Source organism: Chiloscyllium plagiosum, unplaced genomic scaffold (genome assembly GCF_037043375.1).
Source record: "Chiloscyllium plagiosum isolate Xiang-an unplaced genomic scaffold, Cpla_swu_hap1 HiC_scaffold_6, whole genome shotgun sequence".
Taxonomy (NCBI): Eukaryota; Metazoa; Chordata; class Chondrichthyes; order Orectolobiformes; family Hemiscylliidae; genus Chiloscyllium; species Chiloscyllium plagiosum.
Window position 1 is genome coordinate 65,333,571 of NW_028270144.1, and position 22,156 is coordinate 65,355,726.

At 38.6% G+C, this 22,156-nt stretch overlaps 1 protein-coding gene across 1 annotated transcript in view; it reads right to left on the reverse strand.

Annotated features, from left to right (window-relative positions):
• Positions 1-1,267: 1,267 nt before the first annotated feature.
• ddias (DNA damage-induced apoptosis suppressor) overlaps positions 1,268-22,156 on the reverse strand; it is a 51,548-nt gene continuing 30,659 nt past the window's right edge. Inside the window, exons 6-8 of the mRNA XM_087988068.1 lie at positions 17,167-17,328; positions 5,940-6,057; positions 1,268-4,363 (exon numbers count right to left, since the gene is read on the reverse strand). Of these exons, the coding sequence (XP_087844194.1) occupies positions 1,814-4,363; positions 5,940-6,057; positions 17,167-17,328 (2,830 nt within the window). The 3' untranslated portion in view covers positions 1,268-1,813. The remainder of the gene's footprint in view (positions 4,364-5,939; positions 6,058-17,166; positions 17,329-22,156) is intronic.

Here is a 22,156-nt window from a genome sequence, read left to right on the forward strand (position 1 = left end):
GTCACCATTCTAGGTTAACATCATCAATGAGCCTCTGGATGAAGCACTGGTGGTACGGCCCACTTTTTATTTATTGTTTAGGTTTTCTTGGGCTAGTAATGCCATTTCCTGCAGTGCCGTCATTTCCTGTTCTTTTTCTCAGAGGGTGGTAAATGGGATCCAAGTCAATGTGTTTGTTGATAGAGTTCGAATTGGAATGCCATGGTTCTAGGAATTCTTGCATGTGTCTCTGTTTGGCTTGTACTAGGACGGATGTATTGTCCCAGTCAAAGTGGTGTCCTTCCTCATCTGTACGTAAAGATACTAGTGAGAGTGGATCATTGCAAGAACTGTAACAAAGACTACATTGGACAAATAGGCAGAAAATGAGCCACCAGGATACATGAACATCAACTAGCCACAGAAAGACATGACCCACTCTCACTTCAACTGGGACAACACATCCATCCTAGTACAAACCAAAACAGAGACATGTGCAAGAATTCAGAGAAGCATGGCATTCCAACTGGAACTCTATCAACAAACACATTGACTTGGATCTCATTTACCACTCCTTGAGAAAAAGAATAGGAATTGGCATCACCAATCCAAGGAAACCTAAACACAAACAAAAAGTGGGCCAGACCACCAGTGCTTCACTGGAGGCTCACTGATGATGTTGCCTAGTATGGTGATGAATTGTCTGAAGATGATTCTTCCAGCTCAGCGAGCAAACTTACATCCGTAAATATTACTTGTCACTTAACAGCTCTCAAAAGACTCAATTCTTTATCTATCTGGCTGACTAAGATGTTCTAAATTGGAAATTAATTTATGAAGCTCTTATGTACCATTTGAATTTCATCTTGGTAGTTGGATGTTCTAGAGGACAGTCTGCCTAAAAAAAACCCAACACCCATTAGCTAAACCATATGTACAGAATTCCATGGCAGTGGTGTTAATAGATTGCCGCACAAAAATGTCATGCTCTGTTTTTTGCATGTTTTTTTGTTAAATGTGCCCACATGCATACTACTGCACTCTTCCAGATTAAGTTTTAATGCTTTGATAAAATTCTCATCCCTGTTTACAAATCCCTTCATGGTCTCATCCTTCCCTATCCTGTAGTCTCCTCAGCAAATGCTCTTTCCAAAAAGGACCTTGTGTATTAGCCTTTTAAATTTGTCACCATTAATGACCACACCTACAGATACCAAGTGTCTGAGCTCTGGCTTTCATTCCCCTCTCTTCCTTTACAGTCCACCTTAAAATTAACTTTGACAAAGCTTTTGTGCATTTGCCCTAACATCTTGTTATGTGGCTCAGGGTCAAACTGAGTTTAACAATGCTGTTCGGGAATATTGAAACAATAAAGGCACAATATAAATGCAAGTTATCATTCACAGTTCCAAGCCTCAGATATCAAGATCTGACAAAAAAAAAATCACCCTATTTCAAACCAACGAATTCCAAACAATTTGGAAGGGAATCAAGAAACACTACTAAAAGAGACAGACAGCTTTTTTTAAAAAAAGCTTGTGAAAAATTCCTTTTCAAGTATTCGCTTTTAATATAAAGAATTCACAGACTGATCTGAAATCACAGCCCTGCTTGGTTGGTTATCAGACACTTTACTACTCTTCTGCCACAGTTATGTGGGGGGGTGGGGATGATCGAAGAACATAGAGAAATTCCCATCCTTCATTTGTATTACAAAAGGTACAAAATAATTCATTGTGCCTTACTAAAAGAAAAACATTGTAGTTCTTTGTTTTACCCTGACAAGAAATTTTTGTCAAGCGACTTGCCTATCTTCAAAAATATCTGTATTTGTTTAAAATAGTTCTGGTGAGCAACAACTTGGTGCCTCACTCTTCATATAAAATGAATGAAAAGCAGCTGGGGAGCAGTCATTCACTTTTAAACCTTTATGAATCTGAGGTTCACTAGAAATAAGTGGCCCAAACATTTCTGCTTTGTTTGGAAGAACCTTTGTTGAGTTGAATACTTTATTCTGTAACGATGGTGCGGTATGCTTTCCAGCAGGCGGCCTTTTCATGTATAGGTTGCCCCTGCAGTGGTTGTCACTTTCATTCTCTTTGTTGCCCATTATTGCAGCTTTCAAATCAGCAGTTTCTATAGCAGCATTGGCATATGACATGTGTCTAAATAGTTTAACACCTTGCGATTTGTTTATTTTAGAAACACAGGATAAATGAGACGTCAATACTCGAGTTTTAGCTGTTGAAGGTGGAATCCATTCATCAGAGTCACTGTCATAAGACGTGCTAATTGGACTGTTGCTTAACAAAGAGGAATTTAATGAAACCGAGGCAGGATTGCTCCCAAATTGCCACTGAGACACTTTTTGCATTTGAGACAATTGGTGTTTAAGATGACCATTTTGCCTTTGTCTGAAACCAGTTGACCTTGGACTTGGCCCAACACAGGGTGACATTTTGAGAGGTATAATTTCTCTTCCTCTGAAGGATTTTAAACTTCGCAATCTTGAAACTGGTGTAGACTGAGAAAATGGAACAAAGTCCTGTGAATCTGAAAAGTCATGTTCAGACACGTTTGGTACATCACTCTCTGGAGGATCATTATTATTTTGGATTTTCACAGCTGCATCTGAACTACACAGCAAAATACTACACTGCTGCTCATTGAGCTTATCATTAATCTTATAGAATGATTTCGATAAAATGGATAGGTTTGTTCTGAGACAAGTTGATGGTTCATCTTTATCGCTTCCTGTATCATTGAAGAGATCACCAGAAACATTGTATTCTTGCTCAGTACAGTGAGTTGACATATTCTGGAAAGAGGTGTTTTTATAGAAGGTAGAACCAGATGACAATTGAGATATGCTTACAGGTTTAATATCACATTTACCCATGTAGTGTCCTTTAATGCACATTGAATCTTGAAACTCATGGTCAATGCTTTTCTTCATTTTTAGTATTTGTTTTCCAGAAGGCAAATGAGTTTGTAAACCAATATTATTCAGTAAATCAGATTCATTTGCAATGTAAAAGGAATCTGCCAGCTTGTTAACTTCTGTAGCTTTACGCTCAGACAGAAACTTTGAGTATTCGTCCAGTGGCTCCTTCTCAAGGTTGTGCAGCTTTGGTTCACATGTTCGAACACATTTGGTGCTACAATTGCCTACGTTTACTGGGTTCATAAATGTACTGTAAATCTGCAGAACTGCATTCTGAGTGGGAGGGCACGTATCATTGGGAATAGAGCCATCAACTGGTAGCACTGGTGGTGCAGTTGTTAGAGAGTTCTCCTTGCGTGTGATATCATTTTTGAAGACATCTACAACTCTATTTAGAAGACCCTTTGGATTCTTTGAGTCAACACAAGGGCTTTCTTCGGTTCCAAATTCCCTAGGTCTTTTTAAATTACAGTTAGTAGAATTTGTACACACTTCCTTGCATCTTGGACTTTGCCCTCGAGTTCTATTCAGAAGGTTATCAGTTTTCAATTTTTTCAAACTGCAGGAATATATGGAATTGTCAACAGTAACTTCTTCATCGCATCTCTGCTGATTAGCTTCTACCTTTGCTATAAATTCATCGAGACTTTCAGAAAACAGCAAGTCATCCCACAACATGGGATCAATGTGATCCATGCTGTCCTCTGATAAATTATAAGATTTATCAATAGACTGGTTCTCATCACAATCTTTGCCATTTGACAAAGAGTCTCCAGAGTTTTGCAGACAATACCTTTGCTTATTAAAGCTCGAGTTGACGCAGTCTTTCTGTAACTCAAAGATTGTATGACAATATTGATGCATACAATCATCATTAGGCAATGGGAGACTCACCATTGCAGGTGGGCTATATCGATTGATATCACTACTTTGAAAATCTGAAGTAGGAAAATGCAACAAAGTACTTGTATTACATTTTCTATTCTGGCATTTTTCTGCTGCATGGTAGGAGGGGCTGTACTTTGAAAGAACCCTTCTAGTGTCTGCTGTTGAAAGATCTTCAACTGCAACACAGTCACCAGAGGATAAAACAAGGGCAAAATCCTGTTGCCAAGGATTCGATAATCGGTTAGCATCATTTAACTCGGTGAAGGACTGAGCGTTACCTGACAACAAGCTTGTGGAGCTCTTGATCATGGCACTGGATTGATCAACAGTATTGAAAGGACTATCAGATAGCATTGAGCTGGGAGAACAATCTTGGAGATTGTCTAAATCTAAGAGCTTCTTATAATAATTGATAACAGTACATCCATAGATTGCAGTGTTTGGCACTGCAATCTGGCAGGCCACTAGGTGTGTTTCATATTTTTTCATGCTGATGGGAGCTTGTAAGGGACTCAAAGATGGTGACCATGTGCTCGGCAGAAATTCAGATGCCTGTGAATAAAACAAAAATAATTTCAAACGGTGCCCGAAAATGGGATTACAATGTTAAAATGTGATTAAATAAATATTGCAATTATACCTATTAAATGTAATATTAGATTACACATGAAGTTTAATGACTATTCTAAAATTTAAATTTATATTTACCAAGTTTTTTGTTGAAAATTTGATTGAATTCAAATATTATTTGTGACTATACAATTATATTCCAGCTCAAAAATTATTTTAGGGCAGTCACTTCTCTTATTCAAATTCCTTTCAAATTCCTCGCTGTAAAACTAACTAGCCTACAAAGAAAAGCTGCATCTGTAAATTTCATGTAGGAACAAACTACTGCAGATGCTGGAATCTGTACGGAAAACAATAAATGCTGGAGATCACAGTAGGTCAGACTGCACCCATTGAGAGAGAGCATCTCAAAACGTTAGCTTGCGCTCTCTCCATGGATGCTGTCAAATGGCACTGTGATGTCCAGCATTTGTTATTTTCTGTAAATTTCACCTATGGTATAGCTAATTTAGCTCATCAAGTCATTGTCAGCAGTCTCCTGGACTGGTTTCAATCTCCTGGAGAGAATGGAGAGAAATTTTCCAAAGCTAAATAATGGGGGGAAAATATCTGGGTTTTTGATTTTTTTTTGGTCTCCCTGAGTAGACTACATGATATCTACGGAGTCGATGTAATGCATAAAACATTGTTGCTATAGATTAGATGAAGAATCAAGACTTTTTCTATCGTATGTCCTTTGTATGTATGCATGGGCATTTATGTAGCCTCAAATGGATTCATTTTATACTAAGCATGCATCATAATCTTGATGATCATAACAAAAAATAGAGTGAAGTTGACACTTTCAAATACTGGTTGATGCTAAATTTATAACTTATTTTGACACTTTAGTATCATTATGTACAACTGGGAAAAATGCTGATCTGTACCCCCACGATCAGAGAAGCTCATTGATGTCTTTGGAACATAGCCAAACTGTGTAGAGCTGCATGGGACTAATAATGACTGAAGGCAGGCAAAATAATTGAATTGGGAACCTCCTTCCAAAATAAGTTTTAACATTTTAATTAGTTGGGGGTTTTCACCAATAGCTAAGTAAAGGCAGTAAATTATAAAATAATGAATGGCAAGTCAACACAATGTTAATATAAAAGCTGTTGCTCAATATTATAAAAGCCTTTTCTTTCAAAGTTAAATGCAGGAGAACATGCAACTTTGGTCTCCATTCATCAAAGAGTTTCCTAAAAATTGTATTTCATATTATTCTATGGACAGTTTAGTTCAATGGGAGTTTTTTTTACCATTTTGTGGCACTTGAATGACTAACATTTACTTACAAAAATAATTAAACTCATCATAAGTGTAAAACAAATGAACAGATTTTAAGAATGAATGCTCATTTAAGCTGTAACAATTGATCTACGTTGAAACAGACATTGGCTTAATCACAACTATTAATCACCATCTAGTTATTTGATGGAAAGAATTAGTTTGTAACATGATGTAGGAAAGATTTTTAAACTTTTCATTTTTCATTTCAGAAGAAAGCATAAAATACCTTCACTCCAAAGATAAAGCTCCTTCCAATAAAACAGTGTTTCACAGCTTGGACAAGCAAATCCTGATTTTTTTTTTCTTTCTGCTCTTGTAATTTCTTCTTCAAACCTTCACAGTATCTATTTGGAATAAAATATGCTACTTGATTAGGTGGAAGGAGAGTAGGTAATGAGTATAACCTGACTACTGGCATCTGATCTATGTGTGGAAAGACATGTTGGAGGAATTAGGCCTTTTACTAGAGTGTCACTACTATCAAAGCCACATATTCATATCTACCTAACTTGAAGTTAGATGTTTCCCAGGGCACACTACATACAATCAGTGAGATTACAAATCACAAACTTCAGAGGACACTGTAATCTGTAAGGATGAGGGTCACAATTACTAAGACAAAACTATATCTGTTAGAAAGGATGTTTACTGATAATCACACAAAGTTTACCACTACTTGTTACTCCTCAGATATGGAAGCAGTCTATGTCCATATGGAGCATGACAACATTCAGGCTTGAGCTGACAAGCAGCAAGTAACATGTGAGTCACTCAACTGCCAGGCAATCCTCAACACGAGAAAATTTAATCATTGCTCCCTGACATTCAGTGGCATTTTCATGGCTGAATATTTCCATTATCAATATCCTGGGGGTTACCATTATCCAGAAACTGAAGAGGATAAACCAACTGGAGGTCTTAGAAAAGATAAAGGTGGTTAAGTCTCCAGGACCAAATCATGTGTATCCCAGGATGTTGTGGGAGGTTAGGGAAGAAATTGTGGGGCCCCAGCAGAAACGTGTGCATCATCGATTAACCACAGGTGAGGTCCCAGAGGATGGCTAATGTTGTGCCTTTAGATAAGAAAGGTTCTAAGAGAAGACCGGGAACTATAGACCTGAAAGCCTGACATTGGTGGTGGTACGTTGTTGGAAATTACTCTGGAAAGATAGGATTGCCATAAATTTGAGTGGCAAGGACTGATTAGGGATAGTCAGTATGGTTTTGCGTGAGGAAATTATGTCTCTCAAACTTGATTGAGTTTTTTAGGAAGTAAACAAAAAGATTGATGAGAGCAGTGTGGTAGACATTGTTTACATGGACTTTAGTAAAGCCTTTGACAAGGTTCTGCATGGTCGGCCGATTAATAAATTTAAATCACATGGGTTTCGGGGTGAACTTGTCAATTGAGTACAAAATTGGCTTGATAATTGGAGACAAAGGATGGTGGTGGGGTGTTGTTTTTTGGACTGGAAACCTGTGATAGGTGGATTGCTACTAGGTCCACTTTTGTTTGTCATTTATATAAACGATTTGGATGAGAATATAGGAGGCATGGTTAGTAAGTTTACAGATGACACCAAAATTGGTGGAATAATTGTCACTAAAGAAGATTATCTAAAGATTACAAAGAGATCTTGATCAATTGAGTCAATGGGCTGAGGAATGGCAGATGAAGTTTAATTTGGAAAAATGCGAGGTATTGAATGTTAGTAAAACAAACAAGGGCATGACTTATACAATAAATGGTAGGGCCCTAGGTAGCGTTATAGAACAGGGAGACCTAGGGGTTCAAGTACATAATTCTTTGAAATTTGCATCACAGGTAGACAGAATGGTTAAGGCGGCGTTTAGCATGCTTGCCTTTATTACTCAGAACTTTGAGCATAGGAATTGAAATGTCATGTTGGGGTGTACAGGACATTGGTGAGACCTCTTCTGGAGTACAATGTGTAGTTCTGGTTGCCCTTCTAAGGATACTATTAAAGTGAAGAGTGTTCAGAAAAGATTTACCAGGATGTTGCTGGGAATGGACAGTTTAAGTTGTAGAAGTCAGCTGGAAAGGCTGGGACCTTTTACGCTGGAACATAGGAGGTGGAGGGTGACCTTATGGACCGTTTTATAAAATCATGAGGACTATAGATAAGGTGAATGGCAAGTTTCTTTTCGTAGGCTGGGGATTTTCAAGATTAGGGGGCATATTTTTAAGGTGAGAGGAGAAAGTTTTAAAAAGGACTAAAGGGGAATTTTTTTTTAAACAGAGTGGTTCATGCATGAAACGAACTGCCAGAGGACGTGAGGAATACAAGTACAGCCACAACATTTAAAAAGACATTTGGGATAAGTATATGCACAGGAAAGGTTTGGAGGGTTATGGGCCTAATGTAGGCAAGTGGGATAAGGTTGGTGCGGGAAAATTGTTTGTCATAGACTATTTGGATTGAAAGGTCTGTTTCTATGCTATATGACTCTATGTAAATGTTGTGTTTACAAGAGCAGGTCAAGGCTGGGAATTTTTCAGAGTAATTCAAAGCCTGTCCACCAACAACAAAGTGCAAGGCAGGAGTGTGATGGTATACTCTTCAACTGCCTGGATCAGTCCAGCTCCAACAACATCATCCATGACAAGGCAGCCTGCTGGTTTGGAATCCCATTGAATACCAACAACCTTTATTCCCTGCAAAAAAGCAGTGTGAAACATGTACAAGATGTATTGCAGCAACTCTGCAGCTTGGACAGCACTTTCCATCCCAAGGTCTCTACCAGATAAAAGGACAGGATAGCAAATACATGTGACCATAGGAAACTGCAAGTTCTTCTTCAAATCATACAACTCACCCTGACTTAGAACCAATGACCTCTAGTTCTAGATTCTTACATAAGAGGAAACATGTACTCCATATCTAACATCGGTCAATACCCCTCAGGATTTTATACCTTTCAATTAAGTCACCTCTTACTTATCTGAAATCCACTGGATACAAGTCTAGTCTGTCTAACCTTTCTACATCATAGAGTCACAGAGATGTACAGCATGGAAACATAACTTTCGGTCCAACCCGTCCATGCCGATCAGATATCCCAACCCAATCTAGTCCCACCTGCCAATACCCAGCCCATATCCCTCCAAACCCTTCCTATTCATATACCCATCCAATTGCTTCTTAAATCTTGAAATTGTACCAGCCTCCACATTAGACAACCTTCCCTGCACTGCTCCATTGTATTTATATCTTTCATTAAATAAGGTAATTCAGTTGAGATTCCATCAATGTTTGCATAAGTAAAGCATACTTTTGCATTCTAATCCCCTCACAATAAACAATAACACGGGGAAATAAAGTGGTATTATTGCTGGACTAGTACAACCAGGTAATGCTCTGGCAACATGGGTTCGAATCTCACTATGGCAGATGATGGATTCCGAATATTTTTAAAACTGGAATTAAAAAGATTTACATTAAAAAAATCATGAAACCATTGTGATTGTCATAAAACATATCATTTATACAGAAATTACATAAAGTAAGTGGTCATCTGGTGAAAATAGTGAGATCTACAGAACCAGGCCCAAATGGTCACTCGACAGAGAAGGACATAATGAATAGTGGTGAAAACATATTAAATGAAAATTAATCTTAAAAAGGAAAGCTATAGATTTGAAGAACTAATGGAGAAGTCAAGATAAGTGACAGCTGGAACAGGGACCATAATTTAACACAGGAGTATGGCATGCTCAATTGTAGAAGGAGCTTGCTATAGAACTCTCAACGAATGGATCCAATCAAAGTTTTGTGGTCCTCCCACAAGCAGTTATCTTTAAGTTTGGGAAGTCCAGCACAAATGCAAAACACATCTGAAGCATTTGCATCCATCTTTTTGCATCCATCTCCACTCAAGTATTGTATCAACTTCTTTCCAAGATTCCCATCACAGAATTAATTTAACTAACCAGTTTAATTCTCAACATATGGCTGATTGTACTAGATATGTCAACAGTGATGGGCCCTGACAACATCTTGGCTCTAGTCCTGAAAATGCCTGCTTCAGAACCACTTGTGAGACTAGCTAAACTATTCTAATGTAACAACAACACACCATTCACACAAATTGGAAAATTGCTCAGGTGTGCCATGTCCACAAAAGCAGGACAAACCAATGCTACCAACTATTGCCCTTTCATCTACCCTCAATCATCAGAAAAGTATTGATAGCACTGCCAATGACACTCTCCAAGTGGTACTTACCAACAACCCACAAAGGCAAAGTTTGAATTCAGCTAGGGCCAGTTGGTCCAGGCTTCAGAAACTATCACTCCTTAATCCAAACATTAACATCAAGGTAGCATCTGAGCAAATGTTGCATCAAGGAGGCCTGGCAAAACTGAAGTCAATGCAAACTGGTGAAAACAGCACGAGATGGAGTTCTACTTAGCACAACAAAGTGGTAGCTGGCTGTTGGAGGTCATTCATCCTAGCTCCAAGATATCACTGCAGGAATTCTCAGTTGTTTCCTAAGCTCAATTATCATCAGCTGATTCAGGATAAACTTATAGCAACATATGGACACTGTTCAGGACAACTGACATTTGCATCACACATAGTGGGCAATGACCATTTCCAACAAAATAAAATCTAAATACTTTCCCTTGATTGACTATTGAATCTTAGCATTTACCAATCGCCTCATTGGAACAATAATCTCCAAAAAGGGAGAATCTAACCATCACCCCTTCATAATCACTAACTGCTAAATCTACTGCTAACATTAGATCCTGAAGGTCACCATTGATCGGAAACTGAACTGGACCAGCTACATAATCATTATGGCTACAATGTGCAATTTACTTCCTAACTGCTCAAAGCTTCTCTACCACTCACAAGGTACAGGTCAGGAGTGTGATGGAACAGTTTCCACCTGCCTGAAACAGCACAGATTCACATTAAGCTTGACATCATTCAGCTCAAAGCACCCACTTGACTCGCACCCAATTCATCATTCATTCCCTCCAATATCAATACACCAGTATGTACTATCCAAATGGTGAAGCAACTCACCAAGGCTTCTCAGACATCACCTATGAAACCCATGACCCCTACAATCTAGAATGGGGCCAACAATCTATGGTTCCAGAGCAGAATGCTGCTCTTTAACATTTCATTTGTAGCTCCCACTTAACGGTATTCATTTCACCAATTCATAATTTCGCAATAATATTTAATGATCCAGGTTTCTACTCGGATTGGTTATTGAATGGTTATATTCTGCAATTGCACTTTAATATGGAAAAAGTGAGCAGTATTTTGTAGGACTGATTTTCATAAGTGGGCATGGAATTCAAATTGACCCCAGCAGCTAAAGGAATACTTTCGAATGGCATACGCCATCAATGTACTAATTATTTCAAGATCTGGGTGAACTGAAATCTAGACATTTAGCACATTTTCCTCTAATCATATAAACCTGATTATTTTTAAAATTTAACATAGTCAAATAATAGTGCAGATAAACGCACTGCAGTGTTAACGAAGTTCTAGACCTTAGACAAAAAATATCCACCTAGAAGTGACAGATATCATGAGGTTTTAATTTTACAGAAATAAAGACAAAAACAAACTTAAGTGCATAATGTTCCTTAGATTCTCGATAAACAATGTTTTCCCTCTTACTCATGCCTTTACTCATTCTACAATCTTGCTTTATCGCATGGCTCTCAAGTTTTAGAAAATATTTTAATAAAAAGCTAAGTTAAAAAAGGGACAAGGGCAGGAAGTGCAGTTAAATACCATCATCTGCACATTCATCTTCAATTTACAGACAATCCTAACATTGAAATAATCACCATTCATTCATTTTTGCTGCAGTCAAAATCCTGGAACTCCTTAACAATTGTAAGTGAATGCCTTTACCACATAACTGCAACAGCATTTGACAGCTGCTCACATTCACTTGCTGAAGGGCAATAAGGAATGAACAATATAAGCAACTCCTGCTAGGGATATCTGCATTTGGTGAATGAACAACAAAAAAAAAGGGTCGCTGTGCAATGTGTACTGACTGCATGAATAGAGCCCCAAGCTGATCTCAATTATTGAATCACCTAATTCCTGTATTCAATATGAATTTCCAACCGGAAAGGAACATTATTTAAAGGGATTTTGGTCACCTAAATTTATGGTTCCTCAAAGAGAAGAAATATTAACTAAAGGAGATAGCTAAATTCAACAGTCATTGAAGTAATGCAGGGAGAAATCCTAGAGAAAAAGATTGTCTCACTTAGAGGGATGCATCAAATTGCAAGAGTACAATTTCTACATTGCTTTACATACTGTTGTGCTGACCATGCCATCCATTGATTGTAGCAAGTGGCAAGCACTAACTACTATGCCAGCAAAAAGATCCTTAATGCTACATGTTCACACATTCACTTAAGTTCTTTGGTTGTATTTGAGCAGTCATCTCTCAAACTCCTTTTCCTGACATGCATTCCTCTTCTAGTTCCTCACAGAACAAGGCTACAGATCAAAGAAAGAAGCATGTCAATAGGCCTTGAGGAGTGTACCATCAGGCTCTGGGCATAGAGGCATGAAGTAACATGAAGTCAAAGACCTCTTCAAGCTCATGATTCATGTTACAAGAATATACAAATTAAGAGCAGGAGTAGGTCACTCAGCTCCTTGAGCCTGCTCTGTCATTTATTAAGATCATGGCTGATCTGATTACTTTTCTGCGTACTCCAGGAAGCTTTCACACCCTTGCTCATCTGTAGTTTATCCACCTCTGCCTTAAATACATTCAAAGACTCTGCTTCAATCACCTTTTGAGAAAGAGAGTTCCAAAGAATCATGAGCCTGTGTCGAAAAAAAACTCATCCATTTTAAATAGGCAATGGCTGACTTTGAAATAGTTACCACTAATTTGAGAGGCTCCACAAGAGGAACAACCCTTTTCTTGATATATCCTTTCAAAATCCCTCAGAATCAGATACCTTTCAGTTAAATCACCTCTTACTTTAAATTCCAAAAGGTATAAGCCTATTGTCCAAACTTTTCTCAAGAGACAACCCAGTCATTCCAGGGATTAGTTTAGTAAATATTCTCTGAACGGTATCCAGTGCATATACATCCTTCCTTAAATAAGGAGAACAAAACTCTACACAGTATTCTACATGTAATTGTATGAGCACCCTGCATAACTAAATCACAACAACCAACCCCCCCCCTACCTCCACCACCTGTGCATTCAATTCCCCTTGCAATAAATGATAACATTCAGTGTATTAAATTTCCTAATTACTTCCTGTCCCCACGATTCATGCACTAGGGCACTATCTGCATGTCACAGCATTGCTAGCACTCAGTATTTAAATTCTAAAACAATGATTCCTTCTGGCAAAATGGACAATGGGATACTGATCCACAATATACTCGATTTGCCATACCTTTGCTCATGCAGTGAGTCAATTTACCTGAGTTAAGGCATATGCAAGTTTCCATCCCTCAGAAGAGTTATTTATATAATTTGCAAGAATTCATGACCCCAGCAATGATTCCTGTGGCATTTCACTCATTACATTATGCCAACCATAAAAGTATACATTTATGGCTATTCTGTTTCGTACTAGCCAGCTAATACCTAATCAAATGTCTCACAGAAATTGAGTATGGTGCATCCACCACACGTTACACCTCAAAGCATCCCAATAAATCGGTTAAATAATTTCCCTTTCATAAAACCATGTTGACTGCCTGATTGTCTTTAACTTATCTATATGTCCTGCTATAATACCTTTAATAATAGCTTCTAACACTTCCCCAATTACAGATGTTAGGTTAATTGGCCTTCTGCATTTCATTGATCTTTTTCCCAACTGGACAGGTTGAAACATTACTATCTTTCATGGATGGTTGATTACAAACATCAAAACATCATTTTACCACTTCATGGGCCAAAAATGAGGAAAAGGAAAGCTGAATAAAACTGAGTGTTATCACTGCACACGTGGCAGCTCTTGCAATGTCTACACATGATAATGTATACTGGATTAAAGTACATTGATATGTACAGTTCACGTGTGCAAAAATGATATGAAGTTCTGTTGCCGAAGAACTATTCACTGACATTGATGTATTATACTGCAGGTATAAAGAGTTAATGATAATACACTAGTTTTGATATCTTGATGATAGTAAGGGACTTTGTTAGTCATTACATTTTGAGTTGCCATTTGGATTACTGAGGTTTTACATATTAATTCCATTGAACTTGTATACACATAATCATTGACTTTGTGCAAAACTAATAAAGATGGTTCAGAGCATTATTTAAACCTGCATTAGATGGGTACTACATGGGTACTCAAAGAAATTCTGAACGATCAAGGCCATTGTTGTTTTTGAAAACAAGGAATACAGTTTCACTTTGGGTGAAATAGTTGGAAATTGTGCTTCTTTTGAAAGGTTTTTTTTTCATCATAGGTCACTGCTCAAACTCATTCACAATTGTAAATGCAAAATCTGGCATGAACCACAATTTTTAAAAGCTACTTAAACAAAACTTCTTGATACATTTAAGGGCGGTAAGCTGGTAAAGTGAGCATATTAGCATTTTGAAACCACAGCATCAAATGACCAATGCACAAACGTTTTCACTGAACCATGTGTTGACATCGTCAGTGGTCAGTATAGCAGCAGTTAGTTGCTACTTATTCCAAATATAAGTTACAAGTTAACTCTAAAGTGTTGGTGAGCTTAGGTAAAATAATTGCAGATTGATAAAGGCAACATATCATTACAAAAAACACATTTTGGGGAGCTAGAATCAATCATTTTCAAAGGATTTTTTTCTATTTTACAATGTGCTGAAATCCCACAGTTTACTTGCCAAATATTATTGTGTTGCCTTCACATGTTTAAATAAATTTTCACTTGATTAATATGGCTAAGTACAATATGAAATAAATACTATTTTAAAATGTTCCTGATCAAGGAGGTTTAAATGACTAACTTCATAGTTTTCAATATGAAAGCTAAAACTTAATCTTTATGACTCCAGCTTCAACTATGGTTAATATTAAGGCATTTGTATTGTTATTTAGGAAGACAAATGGTATGTTTAACTTCATTGCAAGGGGGTTTCTGCTTAATATTAATGAGGTCATGCTCTAGCTGTATAAAGCCTGGTGAGACTTCAACTGGAGTACTGAGAACAATTTTGAACCAGTTATTTAAAGAGGAATAAATTGCCATTGAACGAGACTGACAAAAGGTTCACCAGATTAATCCCCGGGGTGGTGGGATAGTCTAATGAGGAGACTGGCCCTGCATTCCCTAGAGTTATGAAGAATGAAGAGTGATTAAACTGAAACTTATTAAGTTTGTACAGAGTGTGACAGAGTGAAAGTAGTTTGGATAGTTCCCCTGGCTAATGATTCTGGAATCAGAAGATATACCCTCAGGAAAAGTGACAGGGCATTGAAAGCTGAGATGAGGAGGAATTTCTTCAGAGGTGAATCATTGGAAATCTCTACTACATGGGGCTGCGGAAGTGCAATCATTGAGAATGCTCAAGACAGAAATGACGACATTTATGGATATTGCTGGCATTAAGGGATATGCAGATAGCACAGGAAAGAGGCATTGAAGGAGATGACTAACTATGATCTAACTTAGTAGCTCAGCAGGTTCAATGAGCTTAATGATCTACTCCCACATAAGCTTTCTGTTTCTGTAAATGGAATAGAAAGATAACCACTAATTATTCCGTGTATCAGGATTCATCTAGTTTCTTGGTTATGAATCTAACACATATTTCAAAAAATGATGTTGTAATTTCCCCTCTACCAGGTCCCAGGGAAGGGGTAGAAGATACAGTTATATTTTAGATTTCAGCATTCATAATAGAGTCAAAGAGATGTACAGCACGGAAGCAGACCCTTCGGTTCAACTCGTCCATGCTGACCAGATATCCCAACCCAATCTAGTCCCACCTGCCAGCACCTGGACCATGTCCCTCCAAACCCTTCCCATTCATACACACATCCAGATGCCTTTTAAATGTTGCAATTGTACCAGCCTCCACCACTTCTTCTGGCAGCTCATTCCATATATGTGCCACTTTCTGCATGAAATAGTTGCCTTTAGGTCTCTTTTATATCTTTCCTCTCTCACCCTAAACCTACACCCTCTAGTACTGGACTCCCCCACCCCAGGGAAAAGACTTTGTCTATTTATCCCTCATGATTTTGTAAACCTCTATAAGGTCACCCCTCAGCCGCCGACGCACCAGGAAAAACAGCCTGTTTTTCAATGTCTCCCTATAGCTCAAATCCTCCAACCCTGGCAACATCCTTGTAAATCTTTTCTGAACCCTTTCAAGTTTCACAACATCTTTCCGATAGGAAAATCGGGATTGCATGCAATATTCCAACAGTGGCCTAACCAATGTCCTGTACAGCCGCAACATGACCTCCTAACTCCTATACTCAATACTCTGACCAATAAAGGAAAGCATACCAAACGCCTTCTTCACTATCCTATCTACCTGCGACTCCACTTTCAAGGAGCTATGAACCTGCACTCCAAGGTCTCTTTGTTCAGCAACACTCCCTAGGACCTTACCATTAAGTGTATAAGTCCTGCTAAGATTTGCTTTTCCAAAATGCAGCACCTCACATTTATCTAAATTAAACTCCATCTACCACTTCTCAGCCCATTGGCCCATCTGGTCAAGATCCCGTTGTAATCTGAGGTAACCCTCTTCGCTGTCCACTACACCTCCAATTTTCGTGTCATCTGCAAACTTATTAACTATACCTCTTATGCTCCCATCCAAATCATTTATATAAATAATGAAAAGTAGTGGACCTAGCACTGATCCTTGTGGTACTCCACTAGTCACAGGCCTCTAGTCTGAAAACAGCCCTCCACCACCATCCTCTGTCTTCTACCTTTGAGACAGTTCTGTATCCAAATGGCTAGTTCTCCCTGTATTCCACGAGATCTAACCTTGCTAACCAGTCTCCCATGGGGAACCTTGTTGAATGCCTTTCTTAAGTCCATATAGATCACGTCCACCGCTCTGCCCTCATCAAATCTCTTCAAAAAACTCAATCAAGTTTGTGAGACATGATTTCCCACGCACAAAGCCATGTTGACTATCCCTAATCAGTCCTTACCTTTCTAAATACATGTACATCCTGTCCCTCGGGATTCCCACCAACAATTTGCCCACTACCAATGTAAGGCTCACTGGTCTATAGTTCCCTGGTTTGTCCTTGCCACCTTTCTTAAACAGTGGCATCACGTACTTTCGGCTGTGTTTTTATTTAAAGAAAAAAACTGCAGAATATCATCACTATACTTCAATAATAGTGTATTCTTTAATGAATTGTTAAACCTTATTAGCAGGGCTGATGGGGTTACCAAGCCATCTAAAATTTTATAAATTTTTACCTCTGTAGGCATCCTGCTGTTTCTCCAAAATAGGGTTCAAGGCAGCTCCCAAAGACAGTAATATTAAATAGGTCATTTTTTCTGGCAACTTTGACAGAAAGCCTGTATCTGTAATGCATATCCTGTGCTGTGGACACGTAACCATGTTTTAGGCAATGGTACCTAGAGAAAGAAAATTGTTGAGAGACGATCATGACAGGTATAACTCAGATTCCAAAAGAGACACCTTTTTGTGCCTCAAGCAGCAAATGTGTACACATTCACCTATGATTAAGACCATAAAAGAACATCTAAATCAGTGAGTAAATCTGCTATCTTACAAATTAACAAAAGTAAGCTATTGTCAAAGTGCTTGTTGACAATTCACTTGGAAGTTTCTTCGGCAAAGAATTAAAATGAAAACAATTCAGCCCATCTTTGATATGGGAAATATAAATTCAAACTGAGAACTTTACAGAAAGTTACACTGAAATATTCTTTTTTAAAAAGTTGTTCTTGGAATATATGTATTGCAATTTATTGGTCTTCAAAGAAAGTGGTGAACCATTTTCTTGAACTGCTGTAGTCAAAGAAGTGTAGCTACATACACTGCTGCTAGGAAGTGAGCTCCAGGATTTTGTCCTGGTGACAGAGGAGGAATAGTACGTACCTAGGAGGGGAACTTGGAGGTGGTGTTCCAAACCACCTTCTGTCTCCTCCTTCTGGATACAAAGCAGCTTCAGGATATTGAGGCTGAGTATGAGTGGGCAAGAGCATGGCCAATAGAGTATAATGTGGACGAGTGACAACAAAGCCGCATTGGATTGAGTGTGGAATTAGGAGCCCTACCAAAACTGGAATCAATGAGAATCAGGGGTGGGGAGGTCTGCAGTGGGGGAGACTCCTTCTGGTGGCATGGTGGTTCACTGGTTAGCACTGCTGCCTTATAGTACCAGGGGACCTGGGTTTGATTCCACCTTGAGCGATTGGCTGTATGGTGTTTGCACATTCTCCCCATGTCTGCTTGGGTTTCCTCTGGGTGTTCCAGTTTCCTCGCTTAATCCAAAGATGTGCAGGTTAGGTGAATTGGCCATGCTAAATTGCCTATAGTGTCCAGAGATGAGCTGGTTAGGTGGATTAGACATGGGAAATGCTTGGTTACAGGGACGGCACACAGAGGCTGGGCCTGCGTCTGGGTAGGATGGTGGGTTAGTGGGGATTTGATGAGCAGATGGCCTGCTTCCACTCTGTTGGGATTCTATGATTCTTTTCAGCTATTTCAACATTGATTATCACTCCATCATAAAGTTAGAAGTGGGGATGTTCACTGATAATTACACAATGTTCAGCACCATTCACAACGCCTCATTTCCTGAAGATGTAGCTAATAGAGTTAAAGGTAGACAAGTCTCCTGGCTCTGATGAAATGCATTCCAGAGATGGTGATAGAAATAGCTAATGCACTTGTGGTAATTTTCCAAAATTCACTGGACTCCAGCAGATTGGAAAATAGCAAGTGACACCATGAGGTGAAAATGAGGTAAACAGAAGGTGAGGATTATAGACCGGTTAGCTTAACCTCTGTAGTGGGGAAAATGCTTGAAGAAATAGCAACATGTCTAGATAGAAATTGTCCTGTTGGGCACATGCAGCATGGGTTCCTGAAAGGCAGGTCATGCTTAACTAATCTTTTGCAATTCCATGAAGACGTTACGAGCACGGTAGATTTCTAAAAGGCATTCGACAAGGTACCACACAAAAGGCTGCTGCATAAGATGAAGATGCAAGGCATTACAGGTAATATATTAGCATGGATAGAGGATTGGTTAACTAATAGGAAGCAAAGAGTGGGGATAAATGAGTGCTTTTCTGGTTGTCGATCAGTGACGAGTTGTGTGCCTCAGGGATCAATGTTGGGATTGCAATTATTCACAATTTACATAGATGATTTGAAGTTGGGGACCACGTGTAGTGTGTCAAAGTTTGCAGATGACACTAAGATGAGCGGTAGAGCAAAGTGTGCAGATGACTGTGAAACTTTGCAGAAGGACATTTAAGTGAGTGGGCAAAGGTCTGGCAGATGTTAACAAATGTGAAATCATCCATTTTGGTAGGAATACCAATAAAAAGGACTATTATTCGAATAGTAAAACATTGCAGCATGCTGCTGTGCACAGGGACCTGTGCATTATTCACAGAAGGTTGGTCTGTAGGTGCAACAGGTAATTAAAAAGGTAAATGGAATTTTGTCCTTCATTGTTAAAGGGATTGAATTTAAAAGCAAGGAGGTTATGTTGCAGCTGTATAGGGTGCTGGTGAAACCACACCTTAAGTACTACATACAGTTTTGGTCCCCTTACTTGAGAAAGGATATTGGCACTATAGGGGGTGCAGAAAAGATTCATTAAGTTGATTCCGTAGTTGAGGGGGTGGGCTTATGAGGAGAGACTGAATAGACTGGGATTACATTCATTGAAATTTAGAAGAATGAGGGGGGATCTTATAGAAACATATAAAATTATGAAGGGAATAGATAAGATAGAAGTAGAGAGGATGTATCCTCTGGTAGGTGAAACGAGGACAAGATGGCATAGTCCCAAAATTAGGGGGAGCAGATTTAGGACCAAATGGAGAAAAAACTTCTTCACCGAGAGGGTTATGAACCTGTGGAATTCCATGCCCAGCGAAGTAGTTGAGGCTTCCTCATTGAATGTTTTTAAAGCTAACTTTTTGAACAGTAAAGGAATTAAAGGTTATGCTGAGAGGATGGATAAGTGGAGCTGAGGCCATGATAAAGATCAGCCATGATTTTACTGAATGGCACAGTAGGCTTGAAGGGCCAGATGGTGTACTCCTACTCCTATTTCTTATGTTCTTATGTTCTAACTGCGTGTAGCTTCCCGATTTGTCTCCCTCCCTTTGTTCCTGTGAATGTTACTTGCTACTGATCATGTTGAATGTTCAAGTCTTGTTCTATACAGGTATGAACTGTTTCAGTATCTCAAGGGTTGCAAATGGAACTGAACACTAATCGTTAGTGAACATAACAGTTTTGATCATATGTAAGAGGAAGGTTACTAATGAAGCAGCTGAAGATTTTTTGGATTTAGGGCATTACCCTGAGGAACTTCTGCAATGAAGTCCTCAAGCTGGCTTTTAACAACCAAAACCACCTTCCCTTCTCTTATGTATGACTCCACCACTGGATACTCTCTCTCCTCGAATCAAATTGCTTTCTAGTTTGCTTTGGTCATTGATGCCAGACTTGGTCAAATGCAGCTTTATTGAAACAATCTCTCTCACCTCACCATTGCAGTTCAGCTCTTTTGTTCAGATTTGGAACAAATAAGGAGGTCAGGAGCTGAGAGACCTTTGAGGAAAAACCCTGCAGGCACCCTGCCTCTATTCCTGATGAAGAGCTTTTGCCCGAAATGTCGATTTTTCTGCTCCTTGGATGCTGCCTGACCTGCTGTGCTTTTCCAGCACCACTCTAATCTAGCTCTTTGGGGAACCCAAACTAAGTGTCAATGAGCAGGCTGTTGCCAAATTAATGCACAGCACTACCAATCACGCTTCCCTGATGGTTGACTAAGTAGACTAATAGTGCATACAGTAATTGTTCAGCTTTTTAGCAATCCAAAACTATGTTAATATTTGAAATACACTGCAACATATTCTAATTACTAGTAATATTTTGATAAAATGCTCAAACTGCAGAAATTCCAAGGTCCTACACACAGCAAAAGATGAATCAGCGGAAGCACAGGAGAATATAAAACCATACTTGGAGAATACTTATTATATATGGTATTCTATATCTAATCAAATAACTTACAACAGTCATGTCTCTGCTATCATTAATGAGTCATCCTATATTTTATTTAAAGCTTTTGGTATACTCATTCTTTAGAACAGCTCCATTGACTTCACTGGATGCCAGTACTACGGCCTAGTATGGAGGTGGATATGGAATGACTGAATAAAGAAAAGTACTTTCCATTGATTGAGACCCATAGATTAGAAATATTATAGAAAAATAATTACTTCAACGGCAAAAGTGGGTACTGTAGATGCTGGAGATCAGAGTCAAGATTAGAGTGGTGCTGGAAAAGCACAGCAGGTCAGGCAGCCTCCGAGGAGCAGGAAAACCAAGATTTCAGGCAAAAGCCCTTCATCAGGAATGAGCCCTCATAAAATGCTCAAACCGTCGGTTTTCCTGCTTCTCGGATGCAACAATTACTTCAAACAGATGACTGGCTGAGTACTTAATTCAGATATAATTCTCTTGTTGTTCATTCACAATTTTGTCATGTTATTAAGTGAGATGTAGTTGAGAAGCCTATGGATACAATGTTTGATTTAGCAATTTTGCTAAGTTCTGACAAGTTTTACATCTTGCAGGTGCATATTATGTTTGATTAAAGATCGTGGTCATATACAGACCTCTATTTTGCAAAGCAAGTGAATCAAAGAGGTGAAACATTGATGAACTTGGTGTTGATGAGGCATTGTGACAATTAACAATATTGTAGTAAATGTGCACATTGAAAACAGGTCTGTGAAAAGTAACTTAAGTACTTAGTAAGGAAGCACAAATATAATTAACTGTAACCACTAAATGCAAGGCAAAATGTTAAAGACTGACAGGATACAACATGTGAATACTTCACCTTATCACATCCATTGGATATCCTATTGTGCTAACCATTTTCTGTATCTCATCTAACCATGTGGATAAACACAAGATCTCCCAAAAAGCAAGTCAGATTTAACTGAAAGCTAAACCGTGTAGGTGGTTTGTTAATCTGCTAACCTCCTATCTGATCCTGAGTTGGACATTCAACATTATATCTTCTCCATCACTTCCATAGTATTGCCTGTCTTTGTGCCAGCCTCAAACCATCTGCACCTGCAATATCTATTCATGCCTTTTCTGATTTCAAATTCAACTATTCCAATGGTCTCTCAGTCAGATGTTTTCCCTCACACTCTATAAACTGAACCTCATTTG